The sequence below is a fragment of the Lytechinus variegatus genome, chromosome 5 (assembly GCF_018143015.1).
Source record: "Lytechinus variegatus isolate NC3 chromosome 5, Lvar_3.0, whole genome shotgun sequence".
Classification (NCBI taxonomy): Eukaryota; Metazoa; Echinodermata; class Echinoidea; order Temnopleuroida; family Toxopneustidae; genus Lytechinus; species Lytechinus variegatus.
The window spans coordinates 3154355-3171236 of record NC_054744.1 but is presented as its reverse complement, the minus strand read 5'-3'; the positions used below and the strand labels follow the sequence as shown (position 1 = coordinate 3171236).

The 16882-nt window shown below is 34.6% G+C and overlaps 1 protein-coding gene across 1 annotated transcript in view; it reads right to left on the bottom strand.

Moving 5' to 3' along the window:
- Nucleotides 1-6013: 6013 nt before the first annotated feature.
- LOC121414807 (SH2 domain-containing adapter protein F-like) overlaps nt 6014-16882 on the bottom strand; it is a 44260-nt gene continuing 33391 nt past the window's right edge. Inside the window, exons 3-5 of the mRNA XM_041607862.1 lie at nt 15484-15640; nt 11126-11245; nt 6014-6571 (exon numbers count right to left, since the gene is read on the bottom strand). Coding sequence (XP_041463796.1) covers nt 6382-6571; nt 11126-11245; nt 15484-15640 — 467 coding nt within the window. The 3' untranslated portion in view covers nt 6014-6381. The remainder of the gene's footprint in view (nt 6572-11125; nt 11246-15483; nt 15641-16882) is intronic.

Sequence of the window (16882 nt, the reverse complement as noted above, 5' to 3'; positions counted from 1 at the left end):
GGGGTGTGAGGGTAGGAGGAGAACAATAATTACATGATGATGTTGGTATTCATCTTCACAAACCACAACGTCATCATCTCTCTATAGATAACATCCGGAGAGAGAGACAGAAAGAGAGAAAGACCATAGAAAGAACCTCATGCTTTGATTCCTTGCTGATAATGAAAGTTTTGCACCGATCAGGGTAGCCGTGCTAAAGCCGGGGTAATAGTATGCAGTGCTTAGAAACATTTGTATTAAGCACTATATAAATGTTGCATATTGTTATCATAATTATAATTATTTACATTATTATTTTAATTATTATTATCATTATGATTATCAATATTATTATTATTAATGTTATTATTATCATTATCTTTATTATTATTATCACTATCATTATCATAATTATTATCATTATTATTATCATTTTTGTTAATAATGTAGAGGCCTCAGTAAACCGTGAGACACAGTTGTACACAAATTACACAATAGCTACCTCACTTGCGACTCGTGCTAGACCAACCATTCAAACTAACAAGGAGAAAATGGTATGCCCCTGATTTATAACCTAGACCCCACAACAAAAGACCTTTGAAGCAAAGGATCCTGGGACTGATTAATACGACCGTTCATATACAATCAACAATGTAATCAATCGTAGATATCAGCATGGTCAATTGTTAAGAAGAGGAAAGCACGCAAATATAATTTGAAAGGAATAAAAAATCGAAATAAATCCTTCAGATCACTTAGAAAAAACTAAAAATTAAATTTGGGCTCCAGAACACGAAGGTTAGTGATTAATCATACACTTGATTTTCACCATTAATTTTACATTGTAGTCTTATGCAATCAATCATAAAAACGTGTTTTACAATGATTGCTATAAAGCTTTGTGTTACAAGCCCACATGATGATAAGAATAGATCAAATATCTAGTTTATAATAGAATCCGATTTGATGTGTCATTTCTTCAAATGATATGATTTTTGGAATAGCCAGTTCATAATAAAATCTGATTTGATGTTTCATTTCTTCAAACGATATGATTTTTGGAATAGCCAGTTCATAATAGAATCTGATTTGATTTTTCATTTCTTCAAATGATATCAATTTTGGTCCTCTTGTGCACAGTACTATTCAAGATAGCTTATATTTGCTATAAATTATACAAAATGCATCAATCATCTTTAATATTGGACTATAAATCCCAAGCTTGCATTAATATTCTGCGAACATTATGCATTAAAAAACTAGAATATTCAATTTGTGCAAGAATATCTCATATATTAGTTTAAAAAGCATTCTACTTTAAATAAAATTAAGCAATCTGCTGAGTTGTAGACTGCGGTATTCCATTCTACAGAATTTACCTTCATATGTTTTAGGTAATAAAAATCCTGTCTTTAATTGGATGGAAAGTCTGTATGTGTTCCTGTCATATAATATAACACATGACAGAGTTTTTGAAAAATTCGAAATAATAAGGAGTGATAAAGGAAATGAAAGATGATGTGAATTTAGAAAGGAAATGCAAAAGAAAAAAAACAAAATCTTTAAAAAAAAGTAATTATAGATACCAGTAATTAAAATCAGGTACATTTAAATTGCACAGTGGAAATAAAACTGCTCTTAAACGGTGAACAGAAAGACACAATATTTCATGATCCATTGAATATACAACAAATACATAATGATGGTATTGTAAAACAAAAAACAGAAAAAGTAAATCATATACACATGTAAGAAAGAAATTTATGAGCATGGGTGACTAATAAGGCCTTTCTTCTTGGGGAAAAAATGTAATTAAATGTTATTTTAGTTATATTCTTTTCCCCTTGTAAATATCCCAGATTTTATTTCTATTATACATGTACATACATATGTATATAATTTTGGGGGGATCCAATATAAATATTCACTCTAGATTTAAATTCAATTATAATCTCGATAGACAGCTAATGTTGACCCTATCACCTCTGTAATATTAAATAACATACATGGGAGTAGGACCAATAAAGTAATTTTGTGGTATTAAAAGATATTGGTTGCTCCAAATCCCAAGAAATATAACCTTATACATTTGAAACATGACATGATTTTCCCCAAGAGGGACCACGCAATTAGCAACCTGAGAAATGGTATTGATCCTAGCTTGCTTGCACGCATGCATCACATCTAAATCGTCTGACTGAAGGTCATAATGTTATTCTTCATCTTAAATTTACCCAGAACTTCTAGAGACTGAGAATACGTATGCACCTTGGGATTCGAGGAAGACACGATTCACTGCACTTGGGACTACATCATTACCACGATACGGATCTCACGCTACGAGTGGCTAACACTTGTACATAGCACTCACTTATGCATGCTATTCACATGCCTATAGACGAGACATCTGTTTGAGCACATGCAGTATGCATACAGGCTGAGATCAAAATGAGCTGCACACCGTTTTCAGCACATGGGACTACAATCTTGTCATGTTTGGAAATAGCAATGCAATTGCTATTGAAGTTAAAGGTCAAGTCAACCCCAGAAAAATGTTGACTTGAATAAATAGAGAAAAATCTAACAAGCATAATGCTTAAAACTTCATCAAAATCGGATGTAAAATAAGAAAGTTATGACAATTTAAAGTTTCACATATTTTTCTCAAAACAGTTATATGCACAACTCAGTGATATGCAAATGCGAGTCTATGATGTCCATCACTCACTATTTATTTTGTTTTTTATTATTTGAATTATACAATATTTCAATGTATACAGAATTGAAAATAATTTAAATTTGACTGAACTACATAATGTTAAACAATGTTACCGTAATTTCATAAGTTCAGAGAGGAATAAAGCTTGAATTGAAATGACATGGGTGAGAAAATCAGAATATTTCATATTTCAGATAATAAAATACAAAAGAAATAGTGTGTGTGATGTCATCAGTCCCCTCATTTGCATACTATCCAGGATGTGCATATAACTGTTGTGTGAAATTAAGCGAAACTTTAAAATGTCATAACTTTCTTATTTTACATCCTATTTTCAAGAAATTTTCAGTATCATGATTGTTGGATTTTTCTCTTTTTATTCAAATCAACTTTTTGTTGCGGTGGACTTGTCCTTTAAAGGTTGGTTCACCTAAAGTCAAATTGCAGCTTAAAAGATTCCAAGTGTAATTAGAATAAAGTATGCTGTAGCAAGGACTTCAAAATGCTATAGATGTCACAATCACCACGGCTGGGGGGGGATCTTGTATCTCTTATTAAAGGGGAAGTTCACCCTGACAAAAAGTTTATTGTAAAAATAGCAGAAAAAATAATAAAAAATAATGCCGAAGGTTAGAGAAAAACTCATCAAATAAAATTTAAAAATTAGAATTTCAAATATTTGATTTGTGACGTCATATGCGAGCAGCATTCCTACATAGTGAATGGTAAATATTCAATGAAATGTCATTTTCTCAGAAAATCGAAAATGGTTTTCACTGTACCTTTTGTAATCAATAGACAAATCATTTCTCACCCGATCATGAATAGAAAACAAAATTAAGTCATGCAGGAACCATGCGAAATTTGAAATTCATGCATTTTATATTACATAACACATGGGGCAGCTGCTCGTTTATGACGTCACAAATCCCAAACTTTGAACTCTAGTAACTTTCTTACTCTTTAACAGATTTTCCTCAAACCTTCAATATTTTTTACTATTTTTTCTGCTATATTTACAACAAAGTTTTCTTAAGCGTGAACTTCCCTTTATGGAGAGAATCACTATTTTGTTTCAATGACAGAAAAAATCAATCAAGTGATAATCTAGTATTCCTTTTTGTTTTTTTGTTTTTTTCTCATCCAATGAAGCCATCACGCAAACAGGAGACTGGCTCCCTGGATAAAGTGCCTTGTATTTTCACTCTCCAAAATATTTAACGTTTTAAAGATGCAAGGGGTCCCCACCAAAACCAACATCTATTTCTGGCTCATTCTACAAGAAATTTATATTTCATTTTCTTCTTAAAGGTTCTATATATCCAAGCAATTTTAAAGGGGTTTGTGAGTAAGCCATTTCATAGTGATTATTTTCAACTAAGAATGGAGCTCAAAACAGTTGTACTATCCTATATAGTTTCTATTAATGACATATAATCTATTGGAACCACTGCAGGCTAGAAAGAATAGAGAATTACCCCCAAAAATACACCATGCCATGAATATTTCATATAATACATCAATTTATCCTACTATTATATTGCATATAACGTTGCATTGCATTAAAGCTTGATGTGGGTGGTCGAGACGGACCAGCCATCCTCAGTATGTATGTACAATGAAAATATAACGTGCCACGGCTAACGACTGTCGTCAGAAAGTTGAAAAAGTGAACATGCACATTGAACACATGTATCCCAATATATCTGTAGTTTCAGTGCATGAGGAAGAATCAACGAGAAATGAAACCCAAACCTCGCAGATAAATTCCCTAGTATGAAAGAAGGAATGCATTCATCCGGGCCACAATAAGCAGGCTAAATATGTAAATGTTTTACTATCAAAAGGGGGAAAAATTATCACAATTAATTGGAGAAAGTGGATAATGATTCTTTAAAGCTTGTGGTCGATGAATTCAGATAAATTATTTGGGGGGGATTTGGCCAGAAATTGGTTGTACCTTTTGTTCCCCTCTTCCTCTGAAGTCCCTTCACACTGAAGGGCACTATCAATAGAATAAGTTTCTTTTACGATTAAAAGACAGTGACCTGCATCACTGTTTTTAGATGGTCTTTTAATTGTAAAAGAAATTTATTAATACTTTTTTTTGTATTGCAACACATGGGGATGGGCCCCGCACCTTATCATATTGAAATGGCGAAATATCATATAGTCACGAGCATCAATGTGTACATATTGCAAATATTTCAAAATATTTCATTGTTTTCATTGGTTTTTTTTAATAAGAATATTCAACAGATCTGCTCTCTGTTATTTCTTTTTTTTTTGCTAAGGTTCGAATTCCTTTGGGGAATTTTTATTTAAAAAGATGTACCTGGTACATATATGGTTTAAATACCATGCATAAAATAAACCTTCTTCCCAGTATAACACAATTGAAGGAAAAATGAAAAATCTCTGTAAAACGAGGGAGAAAGGAGGGCTTTTAAGGAGTTAAGATTTGATTAACATTAACATGAAATATCAACATACATGTATTTCTCATATGACCCTGTGACACATGTAGTATGACTTGAAAATTAAGTACCGCATATACCATTATCATTCAAAATCTTTGCTCATTTATAGTAATAGCACACATAATATTTTTTCCACAATTATTTTTCTATTTATAATCACCATAGCTTTAGTATATGTGATGAAAGATAAGTCTTTGATAGATTTATATATATCTTTCCTGTATGATATATCCACCCAACACGGGCAACACCAAACTGTTTTAACCTCTTTTTTTCATGAAGAAATGCTAACCTACAGACAGCACTTATCAAGTAATGATGCCTGTAATCCAGAAACATGGGAGTTTCTGACACTTTCTTTGATTTTCATCCATCCATCAATCTTTCAGTCAATAGGGAAAGGCAGAGTGATCAAACGGTAGCCAATCCCTAATAACTACCTGCCGTGTCCATAACTTCATTTTTTGTACTTTAAAGCATCAACAGTCTAGGCTGCTGCTGTTCAGGTAATCCTCTGACAATACCCATGTTGCAGTCCATCCTTTCAATCCAGTCCTTTCCTGTTTGACAGCTGCACATATTCTCCTCAGTAGGAAAAACTGCCAAAACTTCATTTGGTTGAAAATATTTACACAGTACTCTTTATATGCCTTTATTTAATTTTTTTTTACATTCTGTTGTCTTTCGCAGAATGGAGTTGTACCTTTGTAGCATTATCTCTTCATTCTGCTTCAATGTCTGGTACATGTCAAAGAATTGCCCATCCATCATACCTTCAAGATGCCAGGGTTCAGGAACAGTTTCCTCAAGGATAGATCGTCTTCAGGGGTGTCTCTAGCCATAAATATCTCTAACAATATATAATGAAGTCTATCTCCTAGACCTGGACTAGTTCAGTATAGGTCTCACAAGCTGGCTTGTCTTGCAGACAGTCAAAGCTTGGACTATCAGATAGTCCACAACATCTTCTAGAACAATGTAGGACACTGTAGCAGTCTGGACCTGCAGAAGATAGGAATCCTCTAGACCTTCGAGGACTAGTCTTTCATCATTTCCAGTATGCTCTGCCCGAATCAATCCAAGACATACGAAACAGAAACGGAGGAAAAACCGATAACCATCTTCATCGTCTCTCTCTCACAGCCAGCCAGTCTTTTCTAGAACAGTCTATCTTCTACGGGGGTTCTAACGCCAAGATCAGGCCTATAGTAACTGGTCTATGACCGGGTGTAGCAATGCCATGTGCTCTGCCCCTCTGATGTTGAGCTTTTGCCTTGTGTAGTAGCATATCATTTCTGAGATGCTCGGGAATGGTTTACTGAACTCTCCTAATATATATCCGTCTGACTGGTGGTTGAACACAATCTTCATATGCATGAAACCCTTTGCACTCCTGCATTAAAAAAAAGAAAGAAAAACATCATGGTCAGGTAATTACATACACAGAGGTTAGGTTACAGCATATTTTTTTCAATATTACACTGCATTTCATTTCTTATATATTCACACCCGCTCCTAGTCCTTATGAACCCATTAAAAATTTGAATTCATGCATTTTATATTGCATAACATATGGGGCAGCTGCTCATTTATGTCAGACATAAAAATCTTGATATTTAAATAACTTTCTTCATCTTTAATTGATTTTCCTCAAGTCTTGACCCATATTTTTTTTTGTTTTATTACATCAAACTTTCTGTCAGGATGAAGTTCCCCTTCATATAAAAACCAGATTTTCAGGAATAGAGGACAAGAATACTGCTGTTTTGACTTTTATCAATCTCAGATCTTCAAGAGTTTCCATGGCTGAATGCACGTCCGCCAGAACAAACTATACCAGTGCTTCAGCTAGCTGAATTTTACAAAACAAATGCTAAATAGAGAAATTTTAGAAAAAAAGGCTTCCATTATATACATCCTGCAGCATAAATCTTGGCTAACATTAAACACTGCAAAGAGGTTTGATTGGCTTATTTTCCACTCATGCCTGGTTTGGGTTTATCCTATGATTTTCAAACTTTGTGGGCCTGAAATACTGCGTTTTCGGGGAAATTCTATTATTTCTCTGAAATATGTGATTATTTTGGTTGGTTTTCTATATTGCCAACTTTACCCCTTGAAGAAAATTTGATCTACGTACAATGCACATATTCCATAGACCCTCACTTGATAATCTCAGGCATGTGACTCAATGAGTAGGATTCTGAACTTGGATCTAATTCAAACTCTGGTGCAAACTTATGGTTTAACTCTGGAAAGCTAGATGTTACACAAATATTGAACATTAGCTCATTTTACACTAAAATCATACAAAACTAATAGATTTTCTGAAGCACTGAAACGTGAGGAAAAAACATATATATGTACATGTAGTATTGTAAACAAAACTTTGACATTTCTTTAGCTTCTCATAATTTGAGCACTGAGTAACAGATCGTTATTATTAAACTGGCCTTACAGTTTACAGTTTCCATGAAAGAAAAATGAGAGAAATTTGTAATAGAGGTGATCACCAAGTTTTTACGAAGGTTATTTAACGATTGCAAACCAAATTCTGCAATTCCGAATGATATTCCATCTATTCATCACATCAATTTGAAAAGTCATCAATTTCTATTTCCAGCAAAGTGATCTGATAATAAATCATTGTTTTTATTTGAAACAAAAGAATACAAGTGTTCATTTCCAGCATTAATGAATAAATCACAATTTGAAGTATTTCTACAAGAATACCCAAATGCAATTAAAAAAAAATTACTTCCCGGTATAAATTAGAAAATCTAAGTGTTAAGACAATAACCCCACTAGAAAACATAAATATATCTGTCATGAGACCACAACGCTTGGCAGAATGTTTCAAGTGGGTAGGTTACAAGTATGTATCATATTCCAGAAGGAAATATTGAAATGTACAGGTTTATCATCATGTCATTCTTTTGGTAATTTTGTAATATAAAGCAACAATAATAATCAGTGTAACCCACTAGTTCCGAGCAAAGTATCGGGGCGGGGTGGGGTTAGCTATTGTTGCCATATGTTAGCTCTGTTTGGACAAAACGTTCTGTGCCACAGGTAAAGAGTAATAGATGGTGATTTTTTACCTGATTGCTACAGAAAGCATGAATGCTTGTTAGCAAGCAACCAGAGGACCAACGGTTTAAGGTCCTCTCTGAGGGACCTGGTTATGAGGATAAATACCCGACCAAAGGGCACTAGCGCACCAATTGGGAATCGAACCTGGGTCACCGGAATCCAAAAACCCTGCTCTACCAACTTAATTATCATAATTAACAATTAACTTGTAGTTTATTATAAGCATTTAACAGACAAATTATTTTAGGTCAATTATCTTTAAAATATCTTTTAAAGAAAAAAATAATAATAACAGCAAATATTCAAAACTATATGCTTTTGAAAAAAAAAAAGGAAAGTAGGCTTTCATGCACATCAAACCAAACAATATTTTTAATATATCAAGTTTAGAGAGTGGGAGAAAAGTTTCTGGAATGAAACCTTATTAAATGTGTTGATGTGGTAACCAAATGTATTTTACAAGTTGTGTATTTTCAAAAGAATGTGCAATTAAATGATAAATAAGTAAATTTACTGGATTTACAATGTTTATTGTAAATATTTAAAAAAATCCCACATTGTAAGATTTATGTAGACACCAAAGTCACCAAATACCATTAATATTTACTGTTATGATGAAAAATATGAATATCAATATACAAGAAAAGGAAATGACACCCTCTGCCCAGGTTTTGAGATTCAACATGTCCTACTTGGTGATGTTTAGTTGACTTTGGAGACAGCATCAATCAAAATTGTTTGGCATATTACTTGAATTGTTTCTTATCTTTTCAAGTCCCATATTTTATTGCCCTGCTCCACTTAAGGTTATCTCAATAACAGGGATAAATGCTTCTTCAATTATTCATCACCATTCCTAAGGAAGACAAATAAGCTTTGAGTTCTTTACCATTCCATGTCACACCAATGACTCAGTCTGAAATAAAACCAACCTTGGAAAGTGTGAAATATATTTTTACCTCTTTTCATTGGTGAAAGACAGTTCCTATTCCATTTGCACTTTTGTCTAAGTTATGCTTCAATCCAAACCACGCCTGTATCAGAGGCAGCTTTGAACTCATTCAGTACGTGTAGGAGGACCGAGAGCCCCGTTGCTCTGACCCAAATAATGAATGCAAATAATGCAGTAATAATATGTTTTTATTTCAATGTATATACTAACAGCCCCCACCCACTTCTCAACAAGCAGCCTCGAAAATGAGACAGAGATTGCAGACCAATATTTATGATAATATTCTTCTCAAGGATGAAAAAAAAATTTCTGTAGATGAATTTTGATATATTTTGCTTCAAACACTTCAGCCAGAAAAATAATCACCCTTCTATTGAACCCTATTTACATTCTGAAAAACAAAATATAAAATATAAGAACAAAAAATGAACAAAACCACTAGCATTGGGTATTAAATTTCAATCTTAAACTATCTAAAGTTGGTCCCATGTCTTATAATGAAGTTATAATGAAGTAATCAAGTTTTAAAGCTTTTTTCTCAAAATTATTGCCCATTGGGATTATTGTATCATAAACACTGACCCAGTAAATACCAATATGGCCCAGCACTCTTCGATATAGAAACAGATAATCAATGTAATCATTCATATTCATTCTACGATTCTGTGACTTTCTCTCATATGATTACTGCCTCAACAAAAACTTAATGTTTTTTTTCTCAATTCCATCTTTTTCCTGAAATATCTGTGTCCATTTATGTACTGCATGTCCATCTTATGTATAACTTAATTATGTATTTATTGTATTGACAACCTGTTACTTTGCCCACATGTATATCTCTGTACATTTCTTTTTATCGGAATTGAATTGAATTGAATTGAAATGATTTCACATTCTTTACACTAACAGGATTGGGTATTTCACGTTTAACCATCTAAAACGGCACAAACTTTACATGATCAATAACAATGGACCAAGAATGATTTTAAGCCTTTCTCTCAAAATGATTGCCCACCTGGGTTAGTCTAGTCTTGCTTCTTTTCTTATATATATATATATAAAGAGGGCCTCTGTCAATAACAAGATGCCCCCAGCTCTGTTCAATATAGACACTGAGTATCTGCATATCCATTCCTCTCTGGAGTGACATTTTCAAGGAATATCTATTGCCTTTGTCAATATTACTGATACATTTTCCTACATCGCCTCCTCTAAAATAAACCACAGACCATGTTTGTTCTGGAAATGTCATCGGATCCCCCACTCTTGTGGCACTTGTCCTTGCAGTTAAGGAAATATTGCTCTTCACAAGAGTAAAGATAGCCCGTATGCATGAGGGTAAGAACCCGGCAAAATGTTCATGCATTCCAAAGTCTATTCCATTATGATTGTTGTTGAGGGGTATTTCATTAAGTTAGTCTTATTAGTAATTTCCACTGACAAATCTGTTCTCATCGACCCAAGATACAAGGAGAACACTTTGAACAATTTTTGAAAATCAGTAACATTCCTTTGCTGTTGGAGTTTCTGAAAATATTTCTGAGTGTCAATCATACCACTTTCATAACATATAAAATCATTTAAAAAAAAAAAAAACCAAAAAAAGGTAACTCGCTTCAAGAACTGTCCAATGTCAACCTGGTTTACGGCAGATTACATTTGTCAAGTGAAATACTCATACTACATCTACTATGAGAGCAATGACAATAACTGCCACTGCTGCCATATTTTTGTGTATATACTTCGGACAGGGGTGACTTAAAACAGTTTTTTTTTAATCGGTGACATTCCTTTGCTGTTGGTTTTCTGAAAATAAGTATATGCCCCCCCAAAAAAAAAAATTGCCTCATCAAGAGGTTAACCATTTCCCCTGCCCCACCCTCAAACCTCCATGATACTCACTTTAATGATAACGAGTAATCCCTGGCAGCACTCTCACTCTGTCTAACCAAGTAACTTCCTTCCTTGCATGATTTTAACTTCTTCTCTGCATCTGATCTTGATAGCTTCCCGTGGTACCATCTGCAATGGAAAAACCAAAAACATGAAAATTAAATATAAAAAATACATATTTTATTGTCCAAAATAGACATGAAATGAAATACTCCATAAATTTGCTTTGACCAATCGATCGTGGGCCCGTCAGCCACTGCGCAGCGCCATATTGATGATGCTTTATCCCTTCAATTGTTGAACGCCAAACAGGGTAGCAGCAACTGCCATCTTTTAACGTCTTTTGGTCTGACTCGGCGGGGTTTGAACTCCCGACCTCCCGCTTGTGAGACAGATGCTCTACCAACATGATCGGAAATTGGACGTTACTGATTTACATGTAGTACTGGTTATTTTATCTGAATGTTATTAATGCTCATAAGGGGAGCATTTCACAAAGCAAATAGCCAATGATTTCCAGTGACAACTGATGTGAGCTACTTGCAAAAGATTGGTTCATGTACTGTAAATAGTTTCTCTGATAAATTTTAAAATTTTGTAAAAAGAACTGTTGTCTGTCATAACCCTACAGTTAAGTAAAGAGCCATAGAAAAAAAATGTATGGTCCACAAGAAAAAATTGGAATATGTGACAAAGTCAAGGCAACGTCACACAAATTTTCTATAAAATGCCCAGATCCCATTGTACTGTAGGAAAGAGAAAGTGGAAATTATTTTTTCTTGTAGCAAAATTTGAAGTAGATTTTCTCTGAAATAAGTTTCACTTTGTTGTATCGCGATACAACGGTTCAGATGACAGCCGACAATACATGTATATGGTAAAGGACAGAAAAACATAACAAAAATCACTTTGAATAAAAATTGAAGTTGAAGTGAAATAACAAAATGAAAAGAGGTTTTACAGAATTCCATATAAACAAGGTACATCAAAAGTTATAGGAAAATCAAAAAGATTAGCACATGATGAAAAAAGCAGGCAAGTAAAAGGTATATTGGAGAGATATGTAACCTAACCCCCTTAAGAGTTTGAAATTGAATCATTGTACACGGTGGTACAATGAGTATTTAAGCAGTTCTTTATCAGTCCGAGTAGCAATTCTGTAAAAGATTCTAGCCCCCACCAACCCTCCAATGAATTCCAGAAACCAGGAGTACTTCATGTAGAATTGCCAGTGATTTCACTAAAAGACATATAAATAATAATAGCTAGTTTTTATATAGCGCTTTTCCCAGAACGGCCCAGAGCGCTTTACAGCATATTATTACCCAGTCATTGGATTCATTTCAATCCTGCACAAAAGTGCACAATTTCCACTACCAGAGGAGCATTCCTTGCATCATCTTGCATATGTTTTAAGCTATTGGAATATTTGCATCTGATTTGCCGAGAGCAACCACTGACAAAAAATGGAAAATCATGAAAGCTGCTAATTGCATGCATCTTCATTACAAATAATCTTGAAAATTTTTAATTTTTGCCGGATCAAACATAGCAGGATAATTTGCAAACTCTGTCTGATGTAGACATGCCTTGCGAAGACAGAGAGAGAGAGCGAAACCAAACGCAATTCTCATAACTTCCTGAACCTGATGCCAAAGCCCTCCTAAATCGGTGGTTAGACTAACGATGATGTCACAATGAGAGTTGCATGTACCTACGACCTTATCCAACGTCATAGAGCATTTACATCTCGACTAAGCTCAAGAGCATTTACGCGCCACTCCTTCTTTTAGAAGGCTTTCAAAACAGCTTTGAATTGTGATAGTTTCCTTGTTGGCAAAGTGGATCTTTACATCTGCGTCATAAATGCAAACCTTCTTTTTTTTCTCTTTATAAGCAATGCTAGTAAAAGTCATTACTATACCTGATTTTTCAGAATATACAATGCATTTCAATGTAAAAGTAGTATTACTGTTTTAGTGTCTAACTTTAAAAGGAAATACAACTCAAACGTATGTTTTGATGCTCAAATATCCAGGGTCATAAAGAATAAAAAAATACATGACCAGTTTCGACGACATATAGGCCTACAAGGAAATTGGAAAATACTTGATGCGCATAGTGAGCATAGTATTAAAAGAAATGATGAAATTTACATGGATATAAGGAGTGAAACTCTTTGTACTTCATAAACAAGTAAATACATGATATCTTTGACTAATCATAGATTTCGTTACCAAGAATCGTTTCCTTCAGTGAGAGAGGTAGGTACACTTCCTTGTTGTGAAATATCAAATCAGTCTTTTGTTTCATAAACACCATTGCGAGACTGCTTCTAATGTCCATTCCAATGAAGTCATGGCTATTATTATCATTTGTCACATGGTAAAATGAAATGTACATTTACAAGGAAGCCACTTGATAGAATATTTTAGAAATGATAGTAAAGAAATTATGGGTGTGGGATGTGAAGAAACAATTGGTATAATTTGCCATGAACAAAAATATTACCTTTTACAAAGGCACTTAGACAATGTAGGATAACTTGCATTTGATTAAAGCCAACAGCACAAAGAGTTTTTCATACTTCCAATTTGGACAAATGCCATAATTGCATTTAAAAAACAAAAGCTACGCCCTACAACTAACATGGAAAATTCTATTGTTACAGCTCATTATCCAAGCTCTCAGTTTCATTCTTGTCTGAAGAAGAAAAGACAAAATTATCTTTCAATTCTTATAAAAGCCTTTATTCAGGTCTGCACTGTTGGTAAATGCCTTATATTGTCCTATATCTAATTCATCTTATTTCTGATTCATCTGACATGAAATCATACACTTGATATAATTTATATATTATTCTTCAAATAAGAACTACTGCATAATAATCGTTATTCATAGGGAGGATGAAGGGAGACAATCCTATATCAATATAATTTGAATTAAAAAAAAACCTGACAAAAAAGGTTACTGGCTAAACAATCAATTTTGGCAGTCCTTGGACTATCAAAACCGTTTTAACTATTACATGTGTTTGACATCACAATCTAAACACCACCTCAAAAGCTATGACATCAGAAAGCACTCTAAACTTTTCCTATGACAAGATACTGAACATGTAGTTGCCGTGGCGATTGTCTGTTGTTTCAAGAGAATAAACATGGCTTCATAGTTCATCAACCCGGTTTGTGACGATCCTCGGAGTTGAGGTTTTGAGTGGCTGGGCGTTTTATTGATGACGACATCATCATCAGGGCTCAAGGGCACTTACGGGACACAGTTATGACATCGTGATGATGTCATGTCAAGCAGAATGCACACATTTAAAATACATTTGACAGGCACCTGTCACTATCTTTCGCTTTCCGTTACGTCTATTTTATACTTTCTATTACTCTCTCTTTCTGCCTGTTTTTTCTATATATCCAATGTTTGTCTTAATTCTTGGGATAGATATGTTAGTGTCTGTCAGTCTCTCTTTCTTTCTGTATCCCCACTTACCCCCCCCCCATTCCCCTCCTTGCTCTCTCTTTCTTTCTTTCTCTCTCAATCAATTTTACCCCCTCCCTGGTGTGTGGGTGTTTGCTTTTAATTTCAATTTCAGACTGAAAATGAAATTCTACAACTGATAAATAACATGACTTTCTTTTTTTTTTGTTTCTTGCTTTATCCCCACTTACCCCCCCCCCCCCTCCTCCTTCTCCTCCACCCCCCCCCCCCTTCCCCTCCTTGCGCTCTCTCTTTCTTTCTCTCTCAATCAATTTAACCCCTCCCTGTGTGTGGGTGTTTGCTTTTAATTTCAATTTCAGACTGAAAATGAAATACTACAATTGATAAATAACATGATTTTCTTTTTTTGTTTGTTTCTTTCTTAACACTCCAGGTCATATGATTCTTAATCAAGTCAGTGCTCAGCGTCTGGGCTGAATCAAACAAAAACCAGAGACAGTGGGTATGTAGCACAGGAGAGCCTTAATAGTTTTTTGTGATAAACATGTATAGCCAATTATCAATGAAATCACCAAAAAAATTAAGTAGTCTTAATTGAGATTCTGTACGATTTGGATATATGAAACAAACTACATCAAATCATTAGAGTCTGATGTTTTATTCTGCACAGTGAAAATGATGTTTAAAATTTGAAGCATGTTTTTAGGCCTCTCGCTCAAACTACTATTGTTTAAAGTTTTAAATAAGTTATTCAATAAGGATTAAACAATTCTTTAAAATTCTAAACAATAGTTGTGAGAGGGCTTTAACAATGTGCTTAAACTTTAAAACTACATTTTTACAGTGTATTAAAACTTCATTTAAACCTTTATTTGTATTAGGACATTTGGGGAAGTTGGTAGAGGTGATGTACTTACGTTTGATGGGTAAGTGGTATCTTGGGATCTACCGGCTCTCCGGGCATGTCTACTGGTCTTGACTTGATATCAAGCTTCATGTTCCCCTTCTTAGCCCCCCTCGTAGGTGTCTCCGGGAGGGGCGAGACACGCCCCGCATGCTGATGCTTCTCCTTGTCTGCAAAAGAAGACAATATCATTAATTATTTGTTTAGCATCACCTGTGCCTGGGAGGTGAACTGAATCACTATGACATGCAGGTCTCTCCTCCCGATACAACTGATTGGGGGGAGTGCAGGTGGACCACTACACCGGGTTTCCCCCTACTCTTATACGAATAGTGCAGTGGGTTCTTAACGTGCAAAGGTGGTGACTCTCCTCTACACGGGGCCTCCATCTAACATCCCCCTCCGAGGGACGGAGTGTTTTCCATTGTAACATAGCCTGCATCTATGAAACATGGGAGAGACGTTTACACACAACACACTGGCTTCAGTCATCCGCCCAGGGTGGACTTAACCCACGATCTTATAATATATCCAAGTAGTATCATCTAGTCAACAGCAATTGACATGCAATACTGTCATTGGTCACCTGGGGTCCATTTCATAAAACATGTTATAGTAACAAATTTATGTAACAGTCAAAAGCTACTGAAATACTACTGAAAGCTGATTGGCTGATAGAAATTTTATTATAGAAATTGTGCACTTAAGTATTTAGGAAGGAGCCCTGGGGGGTGTTTCACAAAGATTTAAGTATGACTTAGGTCGCACTTAAATGTCGACGCGTACATGATATGCAACGCGCGATCTTATTGATCAATACGCAGTAGTGTGCGTCCTCTTGGCATGATCTGACCAATGCTGTCATGCCTTTTATACTGCGCGCAACAAGACATTTAAGTGCGACTCTAAGTCATACTTAAATCTTTGTGAAACATCCCCCAGGTCTCTTTTAGAATGTTATCCCTATTGAGTGGCCAACACTCATATCTTGTGAGCAAATTGTAAAGTCCCTTGCATCCAATTATGAAAAGGCACTACACCAAATACTCTACAATTCTTTATCAAATTATCATTCTTCTGCATTTTATTTAAGGTGTTACTGTTTATAACCTCTTTCTTAGGAGAGTGAACTTCATTTACCAGTTTCACCAATGTTGTGTCTTTTTCAAACATAACCAAAGTCAATATTGTACCTGGAAAATTCATCAATTCTGTTAATTTCATCAATGTCCTTGAACTCTTTTTGGAACCAATAATTGAACTTTGTTCACATTACCTGACTGGAGAGCGATCTTTATTTGGCAGTCCATTGCTGAGGGGTTTTTTTCTAAAAAGTGAATAAAAGTTGGTACCTCCCAAACTTATGACTTTAAACTGCTGTCAATAATATCAAAAGTTTGTGGTCTCTGGAA